The sequence below is a fragment of the Odontesthes bonariensis genome, chromosome 2 (genome assembly GCF_027942865.1).
Source record: "Odontesthes bonariensis isolate fOdoBon6 chromosome 2, fOdoBon6.hap1, whole genome shotgun sequence".
Taxonomy (NCBI): Eukaryota; Metazoa; Chordata; class Actinopteri; order Atheriniformes; family Atherinopsidae; genus Odontesthes; species Odontesthes bonariensis.
The window spans coordinates 20,240,144-20,265,149 of NC_134507.1; the positions used below are offsets into that span (position 1 = coordinate 20,240,144).

The following is a 25,006-nucleotide window of genomic DNA, read 5'->3' on the forward strand; positions in this document are numbered from 1 at the left end:
GACTTCACTATGTATCAGGTTGAAGGTTTTGCTTCCTGTCATCCCAGTGTTACAATATTGTGCATATTGTTGTTTTTAAAAAACATAATCTTTACAGTATACATATAATCCTGACTTTGGTTCGACTGTTTTCCTTACATTTTATCACGTCATGTGACAAACATGGGATTTTATCCAGGCTTCGTACTTGATATTATTGAAGCTCTTGGATATCCATTTACAGTGCCTTCCTTTGGGGGAGGGGCAGACCCACAGATATGAGAGTCTGACAGATGGCCTGCACTGTTTACTTCTGTAACTCTGAATATATTCCACTCAGTCAGGATCGTTCTGTTTATTTTGTGGTACTTTTGACGCTGACCTTGGTCTTTGTACTAGTTTTAGAAATAAGGCTTGGCAGTCTAAAATGCTCTTTCTGTAACACAGATATAAATTAAAAACAATTGATGAGTTATACAGATTTATACACAGATTTGTTTAAACTCAGACAGTATCAGGTCATTTAAGCAGCAGTCCTTTCATGCAGGCCAAGACTACAGAAAAATACGGTATGCTATGAATGAATCCTATGGCTCTTTCTACCTCACCAAAGCAACGCTTCAGTTTGCTTAAGTGCACATAAAGGCTTTTCATTATAAATGTTAAAGAAATGTTTAAAAGCGAATATCTTGTCTACTAATCAGTTTGGAGTTGTTTTTTTTAAGTTCTTTTACATCTGCTGATTTAGTGTGCCTTATCTAATATTTACATGAAGTTAATACGTCAGTTTTGTATTTCACTCCAGTATGACTATCGCTATAATATGACACAAATAGGAGTTGTGTAATGTGACTTCTCAAAGAAGGCTTAAGTGGAAGAAAGATAAATGATCAAAGTGGTATGGACGGAAATCTTTCAGTGGCTCGTAATGAGAGACGTTACCCCAAGTGAAAGAGCTTTTGACATTGTGTGCCGCTATGTAAAAGTGATCTGCCACTTTGGATATGAATGAAACTTGAAAAGTTATGGGGACACTGACCGTGGAAACGCCCCATCACCCCACCCTACCAATCTTCCTGTTAAAGATGTAGACATACAGTCACTACCCCTTCCCCAGGGCAAAGAGGCTTTGGCTGCCCTGCTTGCACATGTTGACCTGATTTTGTTTGTGTAGCTGTGTCTTTTTTGTGCTTATACCCGTTTGTGTGTGTATGAAACAGATTAAGTGGTGACATAGCCAGACACTTGTGTGGCAGTGGTGAGTGGGTGTATTTTGATTGTAGGTACGTGTGTCCCTGCGTGGGAAAGTAGGCCAGTGGGAGGTGTTTTTCCAGAATAAGAGACCCACATTGCGACACAATACCCATCCTCCTTCTCTTTAAAAGCTGATTGACTTATTGCTGCAGTGTTTGCGTTTGTGTTCTTGTGACAGTTTGTCAAGAGGTCAGCCTTTATTAGTTTAACTGCTTGCTAATACTGTGGACATGGAAGAGAAGGTTATTTTCCGTTTGTGTCTACAGACAGCTCGAAATGCAGAGTTTTCCAGGTTGCATCCTAATGCAGATAGTTTACTTTCTGTTAACCACAAAAGCCATCTGGATATTACCAACTTTGAGTTCATGATATTTCAGCTCTTGCCAGATGGATGGAACATGAAGGTGTACAACATACAAATGTACACTTGTCACATGGCTGGTTGAAACTGAATGAATCTATCAAGCGAAAAAAATTAGGCTTGTGTTTTCCCTCCATTTGCTTTTAATAATGTACATCCCCCTTTCACAATTCTCTGCATGCTGACCACTTTTCCAGCACTGCTTTCCCATCGTCTCTCAGTCGTGTCATGTGGGAAGCACCTCAAAAATTAAGGTGTTTGAGTTAAAAATGTTCTTTTAACTTCTTTCTCTTAGTTATTGTCCTGTTTTCTCTTTTCATTTAGTGTCACAAGTACAGATTTAAGACAGCTGAATTGACAAAGTCAGTCTTCGTGGCTGTCATGTGACCACATGAGAGCCACAACGTGAACTTACAGTGACAAAGTCATGCTGAAAGCCTGCCAGCTTAATCCTAAATGCTACTCGCAGTCAAGTCTTTCAAAAGGAGACAGACCGTGTATGAAGAAGACAGATCTACCTTCAGTATTATTATTGGTTACCATTCACTGCACGAAAAGAGGGATTTGTGTCACTGTGGACGGCAGTGAACATCCGCGAATTTGCCTAATTTTCGGACGCACCTGGGCGCTTGCAGGCAGACAAACTTTAAGTTTGTTGAGCGAGAAAATCGTCGGAAACGAACCCGACTCGCGGCGGGCTCTCACAGCGGGGTGCTAATGGCCCAGCGATTAGCACCCCGCTGTGAGAGTGCCTGGACCTCTCACTGGCCTCGCTGGTATTGGACGAAAAAGGCACGTGATTACATAAAAAAGCTCCTGTAAAGCTGACCGCCCATTGGCCAATAAGGTTAATATATGCATACTTTATATGGGCATATCACTCAGCAATTATGATTAATAATTGTGATTATGATTACTAATATTCCTGGGATGTTTGTGTACTTCATATATTCACGTCATTCTTATAAGCTGCACTATGACTAGGCTATGAATGCAGGCATGAATGACGTGAATCTATTGAGGAAATGAAAAAGGAAACTTTTTTTTTTTAAAGCGCTTTTATTGCCACACCACACAATGTACATAGCTTACATTGTAATAAGAACCATATTGATAATAAAGAATTGAAAACTATATACACACACACTGCTGTAGCCTACAATATACAAAATAAGCCTAAACGCCGCCGTTTGGAATCCGCATTCTTCGCATTACTCCGGTCCCTGCAGGGTCTGCGGGAGTTGTCAGACGTCCTCATCCTGGATCAGAAGCTGGCTTCTGGGAGCTGTTGGAATAACCAATAAATAACCAAAACATAGTCTATCCATGCACAGCATATTGACAGCGTATATGTTCTTACTCTCTTTCACTCTTCTGTGGTGAGACAGAGTATTTCGGGTTGGCTTCAAGACGCACCTGTAGCACAGCACACAGGTCCGTCACGCAGCTAAAAAAAACAAACAAGAGGAATGAATAAAATGACCAGTGCTTAAAAGTGTCAGTGCCAGAGCCGTGGTAAAAGTCAGCGCCGCTCACCCTCGATAGTGTCCCCGTCTACCTCTCTGAAGTTCGGACTGTTTGACACCGCCTCCTTCAAGCGACTCGTTACATCCATATTGTGAGGTGACAGTAGCCTGTAAAAACAACAGGCCTATGGTTAATAAAAAAAAACTGCATTGACGTAACGTAACATCGGGTCCAACTCAACTAGATATTGGGAGAACATTCACTTATTCTTACCCTTGACCTGGATTATAATGCCACGGTGAGTTATGCAGGCGGCAAACTGCTTCCTATAAATTGAAAACACGAAATTCATTTTTTTAAATAAAGCAACTCACACTGGTTTTCACGTGATGGACACAATTAAGTTGAGTTTAGCCTAAAGCCACAGTCAATAACCTACTCTTACCGCGATTTTCGGATTCAGTATCCGCCTTCTCTTGCGCTCTTCAACTTCTCTGGAATGTAACTCCAGTCCGTTCTCGACGGCCATCTTGCCTCCAACCTAGCGAATCTCTGGTCGATTCCCTCCAGAACCCTCTTCTCGACCGTATCCACAGTGCTGGCCACCATACGAGACATCCCGGTCATAGCATTCAACAGGACTTTCATTTTATCTGCCTGTAAGCAAGTGAGTAAGTAAGTTTAATATACAGCACATTTAAAATCAGCGAGAACTGTCCCAAGTGCTGTACAGTGTCAACAAGACTAAAATTAAACAATCAAATGGTCATGTGCAAGTAGAAAAAAACACACAAACCTGTAGACCCGCAGAGAGTTGCTGGGGAGTTAAAAGCAAGTCGTCTTCCAGCCATTGTATTCCGCAAACCAGGGCAGTTTTCACAGCACGGGACCTCAGCGGTTTCTGTCTGCCTTTCTGCCGCCAGATCTGCTCCTTAAACTTTTTGTTTACACTGCACGACACAATGTTTCTCATACGTGATTGAACGAGAGCTTATGCGAGCCGTTAAGCTCCACCAATCATATGCGTATACGTCATTACACGGAATACTCGCGAGACAACCTCCCGTCCTTTTGCTATTTAATGTTGTCTGACCACAGCTGGCAATTTGCACTGTTTTGACACAAAAATGGACTCTGCAAGGACAAAGAAAAGACCTCGGCGATATTGTGACCATTGTGACACCGAATTAAGCCATACACAATAAAACACTGAGCGCACTACTGCACATTATGTATACAGGCCAGATTTCTATATTTTTATTTCTATATTTCTATTTTATTTAAGAAACCTTTTAGAATATTGCTGTTGCATGCTTATTTTATCTTTATCTTATCTTTATTATTATACATTTGGACATCCAGTGCGGGCAACAAAGAAAAGAATTTCATTGTTCAGGGAAACACGTTTCTAACTGCACATATGACAATAAACCTTTGAATCCTTGAATCCTTGAATTTTGCCCACAAAAAGCGGTATTACAAAAGAGGTGTTTGGGAGAAAAAAAACAGATATGCATCACCTGTCACCAGCAGACAGCGTGCACCTCTTCTTTTTCAAGACAACACAGCAACAAGCTTGGCTGGAGTTGGAGGTGATAGTGATGAACGTGTAGAAACAGGCCTGCCCACCCCCCACCTCACCTCACCCCACCCCACTTGAAAATGACTGTGGCAGCTCCTGACCTGATCACTGGCATTTACATAGTAAAGGCTCTCCTAAGTAGGGGAGGGGAGGGGGGCATGGGGGAGCAGTTGCCAGGTCAATTTGCGACAACTTGGGCCAAGTTTTCACTTTTACCACCGCAAATGCAGGGGCTTAACATATGCGGACATGTAAGGGGCCACATACATCCACAAATCCCTCTTTTCATGCAGTGATTGTACATAATATTATCATCGTTGAGGATGTTTTTATTGTATATATGACTTTATGCTTTCCGTCAGCCTTTTAATTGACTTTTCTTATTAATGTTTCTGGATTAGCGGGGGAGAAAAAATACTATGCTACAGTAGCTGCTCAAACTGAGATAATGGCATTAGGTCATATAGAAAAAGGATTAAGGCAGTGCACAGCACAGCAGGACAGCAAGTATTTAGTAAAACTAAAGATGCAAGGTAGATGTTAATGATAAAATACACGAGATAAACCTATCTTCGTATAAGTAATAATTCCGAGTTTTTTACTATATAGTTTTTCATCAAGTACTGAGAAATGTACACATAATGTGTGAGCTTTACTTTAGACATTTAAAAGATTTAAAAACTTTTGAAGTTCAGTCATTCACACATACAACTAATCTTCTCTTTTTCTGTCCTTTCTGTTCTCTTCCCAGTTGTAAATATTTACACTCCTCCATGCCTTTGTTGGCATCTAATGGAAGAAAAAGCACCCGTTGGGCCTGCCATGGTATCCAGGTTGCCAAAGTTTGGTGGACGCACCTCGACTGGTGGCACCAGCGTCCTTTCCAATGGTTCCACACAACCTACTACACCTATCCAGGATAGCAAGACCATATCCTCAGGAACACGCCCGAATGGTTTGATCCGCCCCTCTCCCCTTTCCCTGAAATGGAAGAGAGATGAGGGGATAAACTCTTCTTGCCCCACATCCCCCACCTTTCCCAGGGATGGAAGTGAAGACCAGGCTCAATCACAGCTTTCCTCATTGGTTAGGGAGATAAAGAATAGCTCTCCAGCAACCCCTAAGATGCGCAGGTCAGGTTCTTTGATGGTGGCTGTCTCCAGCCCCAAAGCAATACCCAAACAATCCTCAAAGACGAGTCCTAAAGTAGGGACCAAGTTAGGCCAAAGCCCGCTGAATGGAATTTCTAAAATGGGCTATAACGGCTCTAGCATTCCTGCTCGAACAGTGTCAGAGTCACGCCTTGTGCGATCAACGTTAGGCTCCATCTCTCCCAGAAGCAGCTCTCAAGACACCCTGTCCCAGTCCAATGAGAGTCTGAAGATCATGAACCTGGACAACATGGTGCGTTCGAACAGCTTCACTCACTTCAAACAGATTCCCTCGCCCACCAGTGAGCCTATGACACGATCTTTCTCCTTTAATCGAGCTGTGGAGCTAGCTAAGCCTCTGGCCAATACTCAGCTCCGGCCCCCTAGGTGTGGTTTTCTCAAACCTCCTCAGCTGAGCAATGGAAGAGTTGGTTTAGGACTAAATGGCAGCCTTGGAGGTTCTGGTCATCTTGGTGGAGGACTAGGGGGACTTCAGCACAGCAGTACTCCTCCAGCAGCATCCTCTCTGCCCAACCCCTCCATCCCACCATCACTCGGTACTCCTCGGTCTCTGAGGAAGCCTCTTCTTCCCAGTTCTGTGCTGACCAAGTCATTGGCCAGCAATGGGGGGTCTTTTGGTTACAGACTCGCTCAATCCGGACAGGCCAAGCGACAGAAGCCACTTTTTCCAGATGGGGCCAGGAAGGGTATTAGATCTTCGGCAGAGCTGTTAGGTACAACAGTAGACGCTGAGCCAACCGGTGAGGCCGGAAAAGCAGACACTCACCATGACAGTGATGAGAGCTCTGGAAATGGAGTTGGCAATGGAGGAGAAAGTAGTGAGAGTAGGCAGAGTTCTGGCCAGGCAGCAGGCGAGACCCTAGAAGACATGTCCTTGTCTTCTGCTTCATCGCTAGACATATGCGACACCAGTGAAGAGTGTCTCGATGACTTTGACTGTGTGGGAGATGTCTTCAGTGATGGGGATGTGCCTGATAACAAGAAATCTAGCAGCTCTTGTGAAAGCCCCTTACAGGTCTTTGTCAATGAGACTGTGGATTGGGAGTCCGTGAATCTGACTGGTAAAAAATAAATATATGAATAGATAAATAAACATTAATTGCTCATAATTTTGACTGTGTTAATTTTTTACATTTATATGACAGTTATGTGTATCTTCTGCAGAAAATAAAGAAGATAGCCCTCTGCAGGACTCCCAGGCATCGTTGGTGTTGTCCCCAGAGCAGGTTGATGCCCCTCAGGCTTCATTTGTTGAGATGTCACCCTCCAACAGCTCTAGTGGAACCTACATGTGGGACGAAGAGGGTCTTGAGCCCCTTGGCGGGTGTGGAACTCATCCATTAGACAGCTTTGATGACTCAGAACTCAACAGTATGGTGAGTCCCATGTTCCAGTTTGGAAAAAAATGTACAGACACATTTTTTTTGTTTCTTAGTCTTAAAATTTGGTCATTGCAAAGACCGTTGTATCTGTCCACCTTTTCCCATTCTGGAAAACTTCATTTCACTTGTGGCAAGAAAGTGATGTAAAAGCTCACTCACTTTCTTTCTACCTTTTAATAATTCAAAGTATAATTTATCAACTGATGGAAAAGTACAGCTACAACTAGTTAGAAGGATCGGCTACTCTAAGTGTGCAGGGGCCATTTACTTCCTTACTACCATGTCAATTCTCTGTGGCTGAATTTTGCTAGATGCTGGCAAGTCAGTGACTGGTAGAGGCAATTTTAAGTGGCCACATCTGTGAGCACCCTGATTGTAATCTCTGCCAAAAGGCCCTTGAGCTGTTTTCATCTTGCTTTTGCATTTTTTTTTTTTAAATGAAAAGGGTGGAGAGCAACGTAACCCCTTTAGCGATGATGTGGTTGTTGCAGTAAGGTTAAAAAACTTTAGGAAACGCCTAAAACTGTTGCATCCTAAGCTGGTGGAAAGTTGGTTCTGAGATGGCTTGAGATTGAGGAAGATTGAGTTTGTTTGCAGGTATATTACTATTTTTAAAAGAAAAATTAAATGAAATCTACATGTTATGAGTTTGTACATGTTATATTTAGTTAAATCTGATGCTCATTAAACATAGTTGGCTCAAAAGACTTCTGAATGTCTCTACCAAAAAGAATTGGGCTTACATTAAGATGCAGTATAAGTAATGTTAACCTCAGATGACCTTTGTCATACTACGTACATACTACACAAAAGTCTGGAGTCTGGAGTTCCAAGTAATAGTTGTTAAAAACTTTGCATTTTTTATGCGGCCTACTTTCACTCTTTCTGTAATTGAATATTTACTCTGCACATATTTAAAAAACGCTTACATCTTCAGTAATTTATTGCACCTTTGGCTATCAATCCATTTTAAAGAATAATTCCAAGTCTGTCACTTGAAATGGAAAATTGATTACCTAAGGCTGAGTGAAGGCTATAGTTGAAAGCAAATTTGTCAGGATTTTCCAGCCACGTGTTTTTTTGTACTGCTTTGATTCCAAGTCCTCTCTCCCCCTGAAAGAAATGCTGACCCACCTGCCAACTGTGTGTTAACAGCATCACTGGCCTTACTTTGCTTCTCTGTATATCTGTACCAGGGCATTTAATCTCAGGAATGCACGAAGACCTTTTAAAATGAGCTGGATTAGAAATTATATAATAAGCTTTGTGGGTTAATTTATTTCATTCTGTGATGTTGACACAGGCTTTAAGGCAATGAAAGTTTGATGTGCTTATCTTTCAACAATGGACTTGTAATAACTATAAAGCAATTAGCAGACAGTGTGTATGTGCATGTGTTGCCTGTATTTGCTCAGTGCTGCGATTAGTAGAAGCACATGCACTTGGCCATGCATATCTGATTAGGAATAATTCACTCTATTTTAAGGGAATGAGTGTGTATGCTTGAGCACATTTGTATGGTTGATTTAACTGTCATCATGTGGGAAACCAGTTTAACATTTGAACAGGTGAGAGACATCTTAATGTCCTTCTAAACTAATCTAAACTATTCAGATAACAATGCTACTCAAGTATTTACAGGAGCACACTAGGTACATCAGGAAGGCATCATTACATATTTATTAGAGGGTTTTAATTTGTCCAAGAAAAAGCTTATTCTACTATACTGATGTGTCATCCAGAAGAACTGACTACAGTCCAAAGCCAAATGTTTTCATTTTATTTTATATCATGTAAAATTGTAATTGGAATAAGTGGATAAAAGGTCTAGAAGCTGGACCAGAGAAAAAAAAAAACCTAGATATCATATTCTGTCTTAAAATTTGCCAGTGTGCTGCTAATTTGTTTACCCAGACAATGAGTGCCCCCTGTGGGTATGACTGCAGGCTGTTCCCGCATCAGTGGCAACCATCATTTACACTCCTGGGTGGTGCCGTGAAGTTCAGCACCCCAGAAATCACTGGAGAAATCATTTAATGCAGTAACTTGTCTTTGTTTGGTGCAAATCTGCGGTTAGAGAAGAAGGCAGTCCTTGCTGTAAAGTGGGGAAGGTCTGATGAATAAATGGGAGCTAAAGGAGAAACACAGAATGAAAAGGAAAAGTGCAGAAGCAGAAAGAGGGGGAGAAAAAGAGAGAAAGATGTCGTGGCTGATTGCTGATGTGTGAAGATTAGCTCTATGGGAAATGTGCCTCTGAGATATTTAACTGAGCTATTTGATTAGAGGAAATGAACCCACTTACTGTAATTGGATGCAGTGAGCTCCCTCCATCCCCACCCCTTTTTTTTTTCTGCCATTCCCCTCCATCTGTTTCATCTGTGTCTCACTTCCCATTCTTCCCTTGTTCATTGAGTAAATAGTTGCCTGTCATGAGCTGAAGAAAGCGACAAATGTAATCCTGTCACAAAACAGTGTCTGTCCAAAATGATTGGCAGTTCATGCACATGTATACAGCATAATGTGTTGGTAGTTGTGACGCACCTACGCTTACTGTCAAGATTTGATATGAAATGCTCTTTGCAGCAGGAGTTATTTCTTCTTTGCAAAAAGGGCAGTTCTTATTGATGCATAAAAACACGAGCCATTCGATGATGACAGGATTATGTATCTGAATCTTGTTTGTCATGTTTCTCACTTGTATGAGAGAGTGGGTCGGATATGCAGCTCCTGTTCAGCCACATATCTCGACTGTGGTGGCTTTTTAGGGCCACATGGAGGCACTGTGCATCCTTAAGATTGCACAATGTAGATGTGCTTGAAAGTGTTTCTGGTTTGTGTGTATTTTTTCCGTGTTAATTTGTGGCTTTGTCTGTATCCATAAACCTCGGTGCAAAATCAAGGAGTGGGCTACCTGAGCTTATAATGACATTCCTGTGATTTGCTGTGCTGATAAGCACAATTCCAGCTTTCCTAAGCTGGCAATGAAATTGAGGGCCACATCTTGCAATCACTGCATGTTTTTTTTTTTAGGCCTCAGCTCAATGTATGAGCAGCAACAGCAGAACTGGACACATTCTGTGCTTAAACTTTTGAAATATTTTTGAGTTGATGAGATTACTTATTGAACTTTTGTTCAGCGCTCACGATGAATCATGGTTGTGTTGGTTAGGGACATATGCACTATTGACTCAGTTCTGGATACAGTAGCGAAACCTGGAAAAGTAATAATATTGTTTAGATATTGTCGAGCAGATGATAGTTATGATTTGATATAGTAAACCTACATATATATATATATGCGATGGACTGGCGGCCTGTCCAGGGTGTACCCCGCCTCTCGCCCATTGACTGCTGGGATAGGCTCCAGCCCACCCGCGACCCGATCGACGGATTCAGCGGTATAGATAATGGATGGATGGATGGATGGATATTTATTTGGCCTTTCATCTACATCTACATCAAACACAGCCTTAGTTAACTGAAAACAAACCTTTTGAAAATTTCCCTCGAGGGTGAAGATAATCAGAAACTCTGTTTTCAGAGTTGATGTGTAGATGTGGATAACTTGAGATTTAGGGCAAGTGATGTCAGAGTGTGCACTGTTCTTCCCATGAGGCAGTTCCTCTGGTTGGGAAGATAGAGTTACACACGATAATCTGCATTATAGTCTTCCATAAAACACAAAAAGGTTGCCTGTTTATTTGTCAAGCATCTGACAGTGCCACAAATTCGTTTATATGTTTTAATATGAATGTAGTCTTTTCTTTTTTTTTTTTTTTTATAGTATTTTCTGAATTTTATTTGATTTCATTTAAGAAAAAAGGGAAAAATCCAGTTTCAAACAAAGTACCTGTGTGGATTAAGCCTGAAGATCTGCTGATTTCATTAATCATGCACCTTGTCAAGTTTCTCCTTTGCCTTAAAATTTCTCTTCTTGGAGTGTTATAATTTGTATTCTGTCTATGATCACCTCTGGTCCCGGGTTGAAAAAATAAATGGCTCCAGCTGTTGTATAATACTTTGGTTTCATCAATTGGACTTTTTTCAAATCTGCAGAAGTACGGCCATCTTTTATCCTTATTGTATTTATTTTGTCTCTAATTTTTGGCTTTTATGGAGAAAGGTCAATTCATTAGTGTTTAAATGGGTGAGGTGCTGAAGCCATTTGACTGCAGATTGCTCAGACGTTTATGAAACACGCTGCCAGTGCTCCAGTTATGCTGTTACTGTAATTATGCTTTAAGCTAACCTGCTTTTGTCTGTTGTGTTGACTGACAGCGAGCAACCTTTTAGGTTAAAACTCGAGTTTTGTTTGCACCTCCAGTGATGTTATTCAAAGCCCATTATTGGTACCAAGCTAAGTAGAATGAAGGTAAATAATAGCAGCAGCTTGGCAAGATGAATCCAAAATGGCTTTCATGGCTTTCAAATAAATATATGGACTATATGTAACCTTTCCTGGCATTGCTGTGATTTGTTGTCCACACAGTGCATCTGTTAAGATTCAGCACAGCATTAGCTCAAGCCTGTTCATGCTGACAGTAAATAGGTGCGTTTATATGGACACGTTTCGTTTAAAGAGATTACATGTAATCGGTTTATTAAAATTCGACCGAACTGTATACATGAGCCACAAATAAAGAGATTAAATTTCTTCCGAGTTTACATGTTACAGCAATTTAATCTGATAGGACGATGTTTTAACAAATGTTGCAGTATGTCTGAGCTGTTTCTTTGCTTTGTGTTAGCCTACATGAAAAAATGAGGTGCTCTGTTTTTTTTTTCTTTAAAAAAAAACTGCATAGAAGGCCAAGGGGCAGGACAGTCCCAGTCCACGCACGCAAGCACACACGCACCACTGACAGGCATACCTGTCCATATCATTCATTGCTGTGAAAATGCCGTCTCTTATGCCAATCGGCCAGAGGTTTATTTGGACGTGTTCAATGCCGTTTTACTAAAATGTCAAGCAAAGCGTGGATTATTGTTTTAAATAGGTCGTTTTGACAAAAAGTCTGGGGTTACTTTAGGGTTGCTGAGTAATTTCTTGGGGTTGCTATAGCAACCCCAAGCAACCCTGTAGCGCCGCCTCTGTGCTACACACATAGAAAAAAGATATTTGGCTACTTACTAGTAACATTTATCTCCTCCTCAAATCCGACATCGACACCATGGCTGACGTCCGAAAGGGGTCTGCCTCCCAGTATGTCGTCCATTTCCGTCTGGTACGCGAAATTGGCCGGGCTTGATCCGCTTTTACCATTTTGCCTTTTGGCATTGGAGTAGGCGGCCTTCAGGGCTTTCCATCTTGACTTAATCTGGTCAACGGACCGGTCAAACCCTGCCTCTTTCAAGGCTGTGTGGACATCATTAAAGATTTCCGAGTTCCTCATCTTCCTCCCGTCCAGTTTTGACATGATATTTTGCTCTTGCAACGTTTTCAATAAAAACACCGTTTCCTCCCCCGACCAATTTTTGTTCTTCTTCACCGTCGCCGTCATTTTAACTTCGATATCTTCCGTTATCTGCTGTTTAACTAGAACTACACAGTCTTTATTAACTTTATCTCGCCCGCCCTTACACTTGCGCAGTAACATGAAACGTGTTCTAATAAACGGTTTATCCAGGTGCGCCTGTATATATGGGGAGTTTCCTCCTTCAATCGGATTATATGAACGGTCCAAACCACCTATTGTAATCGGTTTAAATATTTAACCCGTTTATATTTAAGGAGATTGTTTGACTGTTTACATGACGCATATTTAATCTCTTTACACGTGTAATCGGTTTAAACGTGCATTTAATCAGATTAAACGTGTCCATATAAACGCACCTAGTGTTTCAGAGAAAAATTTAATAAGAATGGTGAAACTTGATTACTGTGCTCAAACTAGAATCTCGTTTAAGTCTGGATTTCCCGGTAACTACTTTTTCGGTAGTGGATGTCCACCAATCAGCAACACCATTATAACCACTGTCAGCTCAGGCGATTAACAGAGATCATCGAGTCACATCGAGCATACTGCTGGAATGTCCCACCCTCACCCCAAATCAATCAATGGAATAAGTGACTCATTGTGTTTCTGTTTTTGATATAATAGCTTTTCAAGACAAATCACTCATGCGTACGTGAGTAGCTTATATAGTACTCCTAAAACCCACTGAGAATTCTTCCAGTATACAGAAAAGTAGAAAACGTTTGATCAGCAGATAATATTTACATTTTTTTGTGGAAGCTTGGCCTGCATCATATTACATATGAGTTAACCACTGTGAATATTATATTAAATAAAATGGATATGATATCATTATAAAAATGACATTTCCAGTGACATAGTTGAGCAGAGCTGTTGCTAATTACTTAATGTACACACTGCAAACTATGATCATCTTTTAGTTTTCTGCCACAAGTGCAAAAAGTTTCCTGTGTTGAAACTGTCTGTTTGTTTTAAATCTTAAAGTTTTTTTTATTCATGACTAAGGTTGTTTCTATTATGTCAGTAGATATGTGCCTTTCTACAGTTACACACAGTATATTCAGTGTGGCACGAATAGTACATTGTTATTCTGTCAACAATACATACATCTTTCATGTCAAACAAAATGGGGAAAAAGATCAATCTTGCTTAAACATACTTGCTGATTCAAGGGTTTTCCAACTCTGTTTTGCTCTTCTACAGCTGTCATCACTCATTTAACAGTCTCTCTCAGTGGGTCTCCTTTGCACTGCCTCTGTCTGTCCCTGATTGTTTGCCTGTGCACAGCATAGCACCGGAAATAAAGAATTTTGTTATATTTAGCAGTATCAGTGTTCCCGTGACAAATGTGAACGATTCAAATGAGAAATATCTCCTCTAAACCCTTAATCAACTATAAATCTATATCCCAACAGGTTTAAATTTGCCTTGTGGGTCGCTGAGAATCCAAGAAAGCTCACACAGACAACTTCAGTTCTGTGAACTGGTGAAATATCTCTTGTTTTATGCTTTCCCACTTGGTGAAATTAGATCGGATCAGCCAAGGAGATGCTTTACACCCTTGTGATTGGTATTTCCACTAAGAAGCTGTAATTATTTATTTTGCTGTCTGCAGCTGCCTTTATGATGAAAGGGTCTTATTTGACATGGCTTTCAGAGCAGTTCTTATAGCTTTCCACTTTTCTTGCAGTAACGTGTGGGTGTTAGCTCTGCTCCTCAGACTTATTTTGTGTGTTTTTTGTTATTATAGCAACGCACATATACACACACACAAACGCACGCACACATCTGCGAGCAGCCAGAGCCTGTTTATCATGTGTGAAATTCTTCTGCTGTTCAGTGGATGCATCCTTACACGCAGGGGGTTACATTGAGCCAGAGTCCAACAGAATTATTTTTCTTCAACTCAAAATGTGTACCACAGCATTACTAATTCATTTACGAATGTTGAAATTTGCTTTCAGGGTTTCTCATGCTGAACATGGAATTTCGCCATCCTTTCCTCGCCTTTATTAAACTGCTGCAGCACACAGTCTTCACACTGAGTAGGAAATCTTTTGGCGTGCCATTGTAATATTTTGTAGTTTTATGAACTGAAATGATTTTTTTCAAGCAAATTTGCTGTTTCAAAACTTTCAAACTTTTGAGAACATTGCATTTGTTCTCGGAATGAATTTCTGTTTCAAGAAAAAGTTCAAATATAGTTTCTTCCGGAGAATCACTTTGTTATTTTTCTGGTGCTCAGTTTTTTCTGAAGCATCATTTAAATGGAAATGGTGATTGTTACATCTGTGAAAACAAAAACAACATCTTGAAAGTAAAGCTGCACTCTTTCTCTTTACAGAAACGATCACTTTTACTTTTGATAGTTCACATCTACAGGATACTATCAGGATACAGGATACCGTTTTCAATATACCAAGACCTGGCCTGTTTCTACCATGTACAGTCAATGCATATGACGTCATCAGACCTGTGATGTTCAGGTTTTGACCACTCTTTGCTTTGAGCGGCTAAAAGATAGCTGCCAATTCAAATGCTCAAGGTTTGTCTAGAATCTAGATAGAAGAGTGACGTTGGTGATTGCCCTCTATATTGCTCACCATTGCTCACAGGTGATTCAGTATTTTTTGCGTTTTAGCTCTGCTTGTCAGGCTCACATGACACAAACACTCAACTGCAAGCCTAAAACAAAAGATTGCTCCACACAGTTACCTGCTAAAAAAGTACAGAACTACTTTGTACCAACAGCAACATATCCTGCTCAGTAGACTTGTGCGATCCCTGGGAATGTGGAGTGGACTACATGGAATCAGTGCAGACATACAGTGGACATATCTAATCCTTCAAATGCTGCTTCTGAAAATCCAGTTGTTGGTATTTTTACTCATATCAACTGAAAAGTCTGTGGGATCCACATTGTGCTTTTATTCTGCTTTATGGTTTTCTTTGACACTAAGAATGAAATGATTATGATTTAGTGAAATTGTTTAGTTGCTGTGTCCTAAGTCACTCACTACTCATTATATAGTGAACTTCACAGTAAGCTGAGATTTTATATCCTTTAGTGTTCTTAAAGTATCCAGTAACAGTAGTGTATAATAAATTAGAACTAACCCAGAAAATGTATGCTATTATGTACCATGCCAAAGAAAAAGGGCTGACCATTAAGTAGACCCAGAGCAGCACCAAAACCTGTCATATCAATGTAAGTCACTTGTTTTTCTTCTTTCAAAATGAGTTACAAATTAACATCGTAGATATTATAAGAGCATGAAGTTTTGTTTTCCCCTTTAACTGCAGGCCTGGGACAAATACACGTGATGTGGTATGAAATAATGTGTTGAATGCAATATTTATGTGAACAGAGCAACACAGCAGAACACAAACAGCTCAAGTCATTGAGTATTTATGTATTCAGAGGAAAAAGCTGAAATACACTTAATAGAACACACAAAATGCATACCTGCCTTGACCTGCAGCATTAAATTGTGGGACAGCAGCCACATCATTTATGGTGGAGAGGAAATGTGCAGTGGTGTCCAAAAGTGTTATTATTACAGTTATTATTTGGATGTTTTGACATGCATCCGGAGTATGTAGGCGCATGAAAATTGATCAGTTTTATGAAGACCATCAGTAATTCAAAAGATATAGAATGAAAAACTATAACCCTAAGTGAGACTACTAATGTTACACGAGAGATGCATATCAGTGGCACCAACACCTTGACCCTCTGATCTTTGTTCCTTTGTTGGAGGTTTTAAAAAACAAAACAAATGCAAACAAACACAAAACCTTGCTAGTGTTTACTTTTAATTTTCTAACAGCAAAAGTTACCTTTTAAGAAACCGTGTGATTAGAATAGAATAGAAAAATACTTTATTCATCCCCCAATGGGGGAAATTCAAAAGCGACCAAAAACAAATATGGTTTTGGTCGCAAATCAGGGAAATGCAAATCTCCCTGACTAATAATCACACCATCACAAAAGCTTTATATGTACACCCAGGTCCCAAATGGTGAATAGCAAAATGCACAACAGCTGAGCACACAAAAGCAACTCAATTACATCTGAGTTCACACAGTCTGAGAGCAGGCACAGGCCAAGCACCAGAGACCTGTGCTCACATACAGACGATTGTTAATTTATTACCAATATTAGATTCAAACACCAGCTTATTAACGCATGTCAAGTTTTAATGACAGAAACAGATATTATGTAGATTTGAGGTAAAAGTGCACGATGAACTTGATAAGTTAAGCACTAATTGTGCATAACGACGGTTTTCCCAAATAAACTTTAACACAACTTTAACAGTGGATGCAGCAATCAGAATAACAGCAGCAAGGTGGTCAATGAGATTTATTATAACTTATCATCTAATAATAGCATTACTTGAACACTGGTGGAGGCTGTCTTGGATAAACTTTTAAAATGGATCAAAACCCATACTTCCAAGAGGCAAACAATACCAAGAGTAAAGCTTTTGTGCTTTAGCTAATCCTGTCATTTTGGAGAACAGCTGGAGTTGAAATGCTTCACAAAAGCCTTCATTTTCTGCACCAAATTCAGCTTGGTGTTGGTCTTCTCATGAAAAGTAAATCATGGACAATGTTCATTCTCTTTTTGCTGTCACCATGAGTAATGGGCTACCTGGCTACTCTGCTATTCTCTGGAGTTGTTCTCCAGTTAAAAGGTACACTGAACAAGCTTCATGTAGCGTGTGGTTTGTGGTCCCACAGCAGGTGGACCTGGTCCTATATTTTGTGATTACACAGCAACCCTTTATAGGAAAACACATCGTCATTTCTAATACATCCCTGATTGTTTTACTACTTTTTTGCCCACCGATCACAGAGCTAAACACATTTCGTTGCCTTCCTAGCGACGCAGAGCTGGAAAGATTCTGATTAGATGACAAACTCGCTTCTTTTAGTGAACCCTTCACATTCCTGCACAGACTGAATGGAGCCATTGGAGGGGTTTATATCATCAGTAACATTTGGTTTCATTGAAATCGGGTATTTGAAACTGATTGAAACTGAGAATCTTTAAAAATGCAATCGTAAAATATGCAATATGCAATCTGAGGCCCTGATTGTTCGGCTCTGCTTGATGCTCTCTTAATTGTTCTCACTATCTCAAAACAACACACTTACACAAATACAGAAGTAGTTGAGCATACATTTCTCTGTAAAGTAATTGGCCTTCAAAAATCAATGATCTTATGCGCATGTCTGCCCAAGACATTTCATTAGAAAGTTATAGAGTTAGCCGCCTTCTTCATGCGAGTCGAAATGATGGTGAAGGACAATAATATCTGAGAACACTCCTCCCATGGCACATATTGATTACACACTCTTACATACAGCTGAAACTCGTGTTTGTATGTGTTGGTGTGTGTGCGCGCGCGCGCGTGTGCATATTTTATTCAAGTTGTCTGATTGAACGGAAGATGAGCTGCCCTACTTAGCTATTTTCCCTGATTGTGTGCCATGGTGCTAATCTACATTCTTTACACAAAAACCCAGTGTCTACCAGATGCCCTCAAAAAACACTTTCAAAGAAGGCAGTGGCTCGTTTTGTGAGACTGTTTTTCAGGTTGTTTCAGTGTTCACTGTCAAACTCGGTGAGCTTTAACCTCAAAATGAAGCCACTGAAGGTTTTGATCGGTTTATGATCCAGTCATATTTGTTGAAGATTTGGTTGATGTTGTGTTGAGAGCGGAGAGAGTGTACCATTAAAATTGGACTAAGGTGGAGGACCTTCGCATAGATTTTAAGAGCTAGTTGTGCTGCAGGATTTGTTTTGGTTTTTGTACACTGTGCATGTCATGTGTCAGGGAAATCCGCTACAACAGATACTAAGCTAACATAGCTGTTCAGATGCAGCTTGATTGATTTTACTGTTTAATCTCAAAGTCCCCAAATCAAGTAATTCTTAGTATTCATTATTCAACAAAACATTTTTTTAAAGTCTTCACGATAGAAGGGATTTCAATAACTCCTACTCAGCTCAGTTATTATAATAATAATGATGTGATATTTTATCACCACACACAGACCAAAATTCAATTTGCTTTATATTGCACCACTTCACAACAGAAGTCTTGTAAGGACATTTAACAGAGATGTCTGGTTCATTATTTTTTGTATTTAATTTTCATTTGATTTGACCATAGAGAGAAACTTAACAATTTTATATTGACTACGTTGCCTTTATTGAATATTCTCTACATTTACAGGGGCAAAAAAAACTACTTTCTATCCTGGATGTTTGTCATTATGATCTCTCTGTAATTAATTGAATGTGTGTGTGCAAAAGAAGGATTCCCCTCACTGTGTGAAGACTTGAGGGAGCTGTTCAGGGTGCAATTGATTTATCAGTGCTCTTAGCTGTTGTCCTGCCACGGTGAAATGGACTTCTGCAGGAAGGCTGAAGTTCAGGCACTGGAACTCAAATTGCGATCAAATGTTAAATGAAACAATTGTTGTGGTTTTCTAAGCAGATTCTAATTTTTCAAGTCAAGTTTGACTTGACCCTCAGATTTTTGTTGACTCACGGCCAGCTACACATAGTACCTGAATGATTTTTATCGGCTGAGCGCAGAAATCTGTGTCTCCGTATTATTTTACAAATGGTGTTGTGCTTTCTAAAATGTTAAATGTTAAAGTTTGTGTGTGTTAGGGTGTGTGAGTCCATAAGTCCAACAATTATGGTATTATGAAAAGCAATTCGACAATATCATGCAGTCAATTGTTGTACAGAGCACAATAAATCTATATATTCTATATAAACACCATATAATATATACTATATGGATACACTATATATGAAGAGATCCATGAAAGGGTAAAACAAGTTATTAGACTGATCACAAAATGTGTATTTATTGCTATTATTGTAAGTTTTAGAACATATTGAGCCTGAGATGATGTGTAAACAAGATGCATTTAAGCAACATCTTTTAGGATTGAACTAATGCATCAGAGTTATGAGGTTAGGGGGAAGAGAGCAACAGGGTGGAGGTGAACGGTGAAGATGGTGAAAATGACCAGAGGACATCAGTAGTTGAAACGGATTGATTTCTTTACAGACTACAAAAAAAGAAACAAACATTCCACCCACATCTTTGCTGGCACTATTTGAAAGACTACAGAAGTATTTCCATTTCCATCATTATTCTTTCGGCGTTAAGTCTGAAACTCGGAGCACCAGACAGTTATTGTGCAACGCGGGAGATATTCAATAATGGCTAATATTACAGTTGTGTCTTCTAGTCGAAGCCTGTCAATTAAGTTTTGTAAAGTGCAAAAAAATAAAAAATTCTTGAAAAATAAGTTTTGAACTATTGATTATTTTCTGTGCTTTTTGGGGGGGCTTTGAAATATTTGGGACACGGCAGCACAGCAGTCAGACTAGCTTCAAATTCTGAGGCTGTTATTAGAAGTGTTTTTGTTAGGTTTTCAAAGTGTTATTGGTTGATAATTGGTTGATATTTTTCTGAAAGCCTGTTCTGATTGTGTCTTGATGTATGGAAGAACAACATCCTTTGTTAGGCTGTTGAAAAGGGGCGGGACATCTTTAAACTGCATTACAGAAGAAATGAATTGATATGCCAATTAAACAGTGAATTAAATGACGAGTCACTCAAAAATATGCGTGCAAGGCTCTATTAATTGCAGGCAAAGATTGCATCTCTATTTATTCTTTTGTGTGTCATGTATTACTTTTGTCTATCTGGAGTTTGTCTTGAGAAAAGCACCTTGCCCAGAAGAAAAAATCATTGAATGACGAATGAAGTTACAGTAAATGTATTATGCTATCGAATGCTGTATAATGAAATTTGTGTTACCTTCAATTTTGGTGATTCTCAGGATATCCTGAACAACCTGGAGCCCTCGGGACCTGGAGATTTAGATGATGATGACCTCATGCTGGATGTGGATCTCTCAGAGGATGGCTTGCATGGTCAGTACACACACTCGCACACAGTTCTTCATGCACTTGCAGCTATCCCACATAATTTATTTAAACGGGTGAGGTGCTTAAAATTCTCAAGTTTCATGGACTGGAGGTTGTCCATTATTTCTGCATAACAGCCTACCTCTAGCAAAACGGTTTCCATCATAATTGTAAATTAATGCATTACCAAGGTCTAAACTTTCCATTTCCAGCAAAATCCTTCTATGGGATATAAAGGCTTGAAAAAATTCAATGCCTTGGGTGAAGATTTGCCTCTGCAACATTGTTAAATTTATTTTATGTTGTGCTGTCACTTCTTTAATGTTTAGCTGCTGAAGAATGATTAAATTAAAACTCCAGACTTTGAATAAATGCTATTAAACTAACTTAAAACAGTTTTCAGCCAGCTATTCTGGCTTTGTTTATATGAGCAGATGCCTACAAGGGTGCGACGTCCATACACAGACTTTCCCATGACAAGTGTAGCGTGATGTTGGGATGAGTACTACAAAAGCTTATTATTTATACACTACATCGCCCACGTCTATCTTGATATTATATCTATAAGTTTTCTGCCACTTTGTTAAATACACCTTATTGAGAATAACTTGGTCGAATACAGCAGCTTTACCCTTTTACAGCATACTGTAGCTTTACCAAGTCCACGATGGTCAGCTTTTTAACTGCAAAGTTATTTTTAAGGCTTTAAAGGTTTTCTGCTCTAACCAAAGGTTCATATTTTTATAACATTGTAAACATTTGAGGTTAGGTTAGGTTTCATTTCCCATTACAATCAGGCAAGCACACTAAATAACTGGCCGAGAAATACCTATGTCCTGTTGTCATCACCTACATGATATGGGTTCGGATTCCTTAGATTTGACATTCATCTGTTTTTTGTCCTTTCAGTTGGAAGTTTATGGCTGTCAAAATGAATGGAGAAATATAACTGAGCAGATAAGGACAAATATATATTTCACTTATATTTTTAATTCAGATCATGGTTAAACTTCCAAAATTCTGGTTTAAATAATTTATGTTTAATAGAGTAACAGTCAATAACAATTACTGACATCCAGCAGTCAAGTTGGAGACAGTAACCATGTCAAATGCCATCAACCTGCTGTTTAACAAAAGACTTTCATCAGCAATTATCTGGAAAAAGCCGCACAAACGTTTCTTCTTGTATTTTGCCTTTGCCTACTTCAAATTTTCTTCCTCTCTTCATCTTTACGCTTCTTTGATGAAGTCGATTTGCATGGCCATCCCTGTTCTTGCATTATGTAATAGGTATGACCCTACATTCCTCAAATATGTACCCTCAAACCTCCCACAAAACAGCAGCCACAACAGCTAATACCTCTAATATCTTCTTCTTTTATGGTGGTGATATGGTCTGTGTTGAGGGACCATCTACACAAATAGGTTTAAAATGTTTAGCTACTCATAGGTTTATTATTTTTACACACAATAACTTTAAACTACACCTCCAGAAATGATCATAAAGTGGAATCTACATCTATCTTGAATGGCTTCACCAGAAAGTTAGCCTTAGCTGGGCATACTGTACCTCATAAACTTTCAAACAAGTGTATGGTGTCTGTAAACAGTGATACCCTTGTTGCTGAGAAAGGAAGATGAAGTGAGGGAGAGGAATGTGAACTGGACTGTCACCCATTCCTACTCCTTTTCGGGTAGCAGCCTTATTTATAGCTTTCTGTCATGGGTAGAGTTAATGTCACGAGAGGCAGAGTGAAAGCAAGGCACACTGAAGTGTCCAGTTAGACTCAGCCCACAGGGCAGGCCCTGAGATGTGGCAGTCGGAAGGGTGTTTCTCCTAAAGACACCCTGACTCTGCCACAAAACAGGAAGAAGGAAAGGGGAGAGGAGAATAGAGGGAGACTCGTGTAGTGTTTTCATCCAGCTGTCAGTGTCCCATGACAGGAGAGGGGCCACAGTTTCCCCCTCTCAGACTTCCTAGCTTGCACATGAACCAGTCACCTCAGCTGCTCTCACACGAGCACCACCACAGTCCTCTCTCCCCTGCTCCTGTTCCTAGGGAGTTCCCAGAAAAACAAGGCTGTCAACAAAGACAGGGCCAGTCAGGCTGCGAGCTGGGCTGACTTTCTCTTTGGCCCTTTAACAACTCATCAGCTGACCAGACAAGGAGTCGTCTCTCTCCACTGTCCGTCTGAGTTTCTCTACATTTATGGACCTTTCGCAGTTGGAACATATTTCGTTTGTATTACTTCAGAGGACTTTTTCTGACTTGAAAACAAGTCACTGGAGCACCTAAGTTTCTCGGAATGTAACAGGGTCATATGAAGCAGACTGTGCTACTGCGTTATGTGGTGACTCGCAGGGTAAAGTATTTTAACTCACTGCTGAATCCAGTTGATTGGGTCTTTCAGTCTTTTTCTGCTTTTCTCCCTTTTTTTTTTTTTTTCAATTCTAGCATCCAAGTGTCTTGGATATAGAAAGTCAAGGACCCTTTTGATTTCCTGGGGATCACGCTGTGTTAGTTGTCAATTTTGTCGCAGTCATGGTTCATTTCACAGTTATATGCTCCTGAATGTCTCCAAATACTGTGTCCCTTTACAGTACCTCCTTGAAAATGAATTGGCCTGTCACTGTGTGTGAGCAAATATTTGCTTTGGATGGTGGTAACAATTGATTAAAAAAAAAAAGGGAGAATGAGTTTAAGCAGATCATTATTTTTACGTGTGACAGGCTAAGAACAAAGTAGTGCTAAATCTTGTGTATGCTGCTTTTCCTATCTTTTCTCATAGCACTATCAACAGAAGTATTATTCTCTGTATGCTATTAACACTTTTTTTTAATTTTAGGACAGAAGTAGTTTATATGCTCTTTCCTCTCACTTGCTGCCTCTTTTTTGCTGACATATGTTGAAGGCTTCACTGTTGGTCAAAATATTTTTTTCATACAGACTTTAACAGAATGTCCCATAATGAGCGTACAGAGCGGGCCAGTCGACAGGGGCAGCGGCGTAAACAGCACCGCTGGAGTGGACCAGATCCCTTCCAGAATGATGGCAGGTTGGTCAGGCTTGCAAGTTGCTAAAAAGAAGTCAACAGTAGAAAAAAGTAAAAGAAAAAATACACAAAATAGGCAATATCATTATGTTTTCTGTCTGTCTGAAGCTTTTTGACTGTTGGTTCTTTCTTAGGGTCCATGTCTTCCAGCATTACGATGGTCTGAAAGCTTCAAGGACTTCTTCACAGCCCCTCCAATCTGAGGGCCGCCAACATGACTGCAGACCAATGCTGGATGAACTCACACTTGAACACATGACTCAGGATTGCAACTTACTTAAGAATCAGCTGCTCAGACTCAAGACATTATTACAGGTTTGAGCCAAAATTGCAGAGTGATGTGAATATTTTAGTAAATGGTATTATTGCATGTACCAGTGTTGAGAGAACTCAGTGTCCCTTAAATCCTTTATTTTTTTTACATGGTTGCATCACCCTGAATACACAGTTAACAGGCAGATCTTGTCTGCGTGCTGTTTACTATTAGGATTATAGGTTTGAGCAGCTCTTTTTTCTGTTAAACACAGCTTTGTATCAGTTTGCCAGAGAGCTAGTTTGAATAATCTTCCTAAGTGTGTTGGAGCACATTGTATCTTTGTGTTCAGGTGTGCACCATGAACAACATGAAAAGTATTTTCTGGCTAAACTAAAGTGGGTTGTGACTGATAATGTATTAAAGACAGAAGGATGTTCACACGTATTTTTATTGCTAAGAAACGGTCTGTTACTACACGACCATACATTTGTTTACACATGTTTACTTGCATGTATATTTATCTACATACATAAGTCGTGTCTCTGTGGGGATGATCATTAAATAAATTCTGCCTACGAGAGGAAAAAGATAGGATGACCTGGTAGAGAAAAAAATAAAAATAAAAGCTTATGAAAATTTGCAATTAAATGTGAGATGAACACATGAAACCTGCAGTGTAGAAAAACTCTGTCCAATCTAAACCGCTGTAGAACTGTATAATATATATCAGCCCTTTACTGTGCACATTCCATAGAACAAAATTATCTTAAATGTATTGACTCAGTTTAGCCAAACAAGTATCTCCTTCAGACATCTTCAGCATATTTGCTGCAATTAGGTAAAAACTTGAGGCCTCGTGAGGAAGAATTAGTATTTTAGCCCAAAACTAACTCTGCATCTAATTAGGTGTGTGCGCTTTTTTTTTTATTTATGATATTGAACTCAAGGCATAAACTGCAAAACAAATTCTTCTTGGTGAATCCTAATTTATCTTTCATCTATTAGCACTAACAGTCAGACAAATCAGTCTAGCTCACCTCTTTTAACGCCTCTA

At 39.7% G+C, this 25,006-nt stretch overlaps 1 protein-coding gene across 5 annotated transcripts in view; it reads left to right on the forward strand.

The window, feature by feature from the left end:
- ccser2a (coiled-coil serine-rich protein 2a) overlaps window positions 1-25,006 on the forward strand; it is a 58,534-nt gene that overhangs the window by 12,068 nt on the left and 21,460 nt on the right. For all 5 annotated transcript variants that reach the window (XM_075478621.1, XM_075478616.1, XM_075478607.1 and 2 more), the window contains 5 exons: window positions 5,395-6,876; window positions 6,980-7,191; window positions 20,556-20,649; window positions 23,591-23,699; window positions 23,831-24,011. In XM_075478621.1, coding sequence (XP_075334736.1) covers window positions 5,436-6,876; window positions 6,980-7,191; window positions 20,556-20,649; window positions 23,591-23,699; window positions 23,831-24,011 — 2,037 coding nt within the window. In that variant the 5' untranslated portion in view covers window positions 5,395-5,435. The remainder of the gene's footprint in view (window positions 1-5,394; window positions 6,877-6,979; window positions 7,192-20,555; window positions 20,650-23,590; window positions 23,700-23,830; window positions 24,012-25,006) is intronic.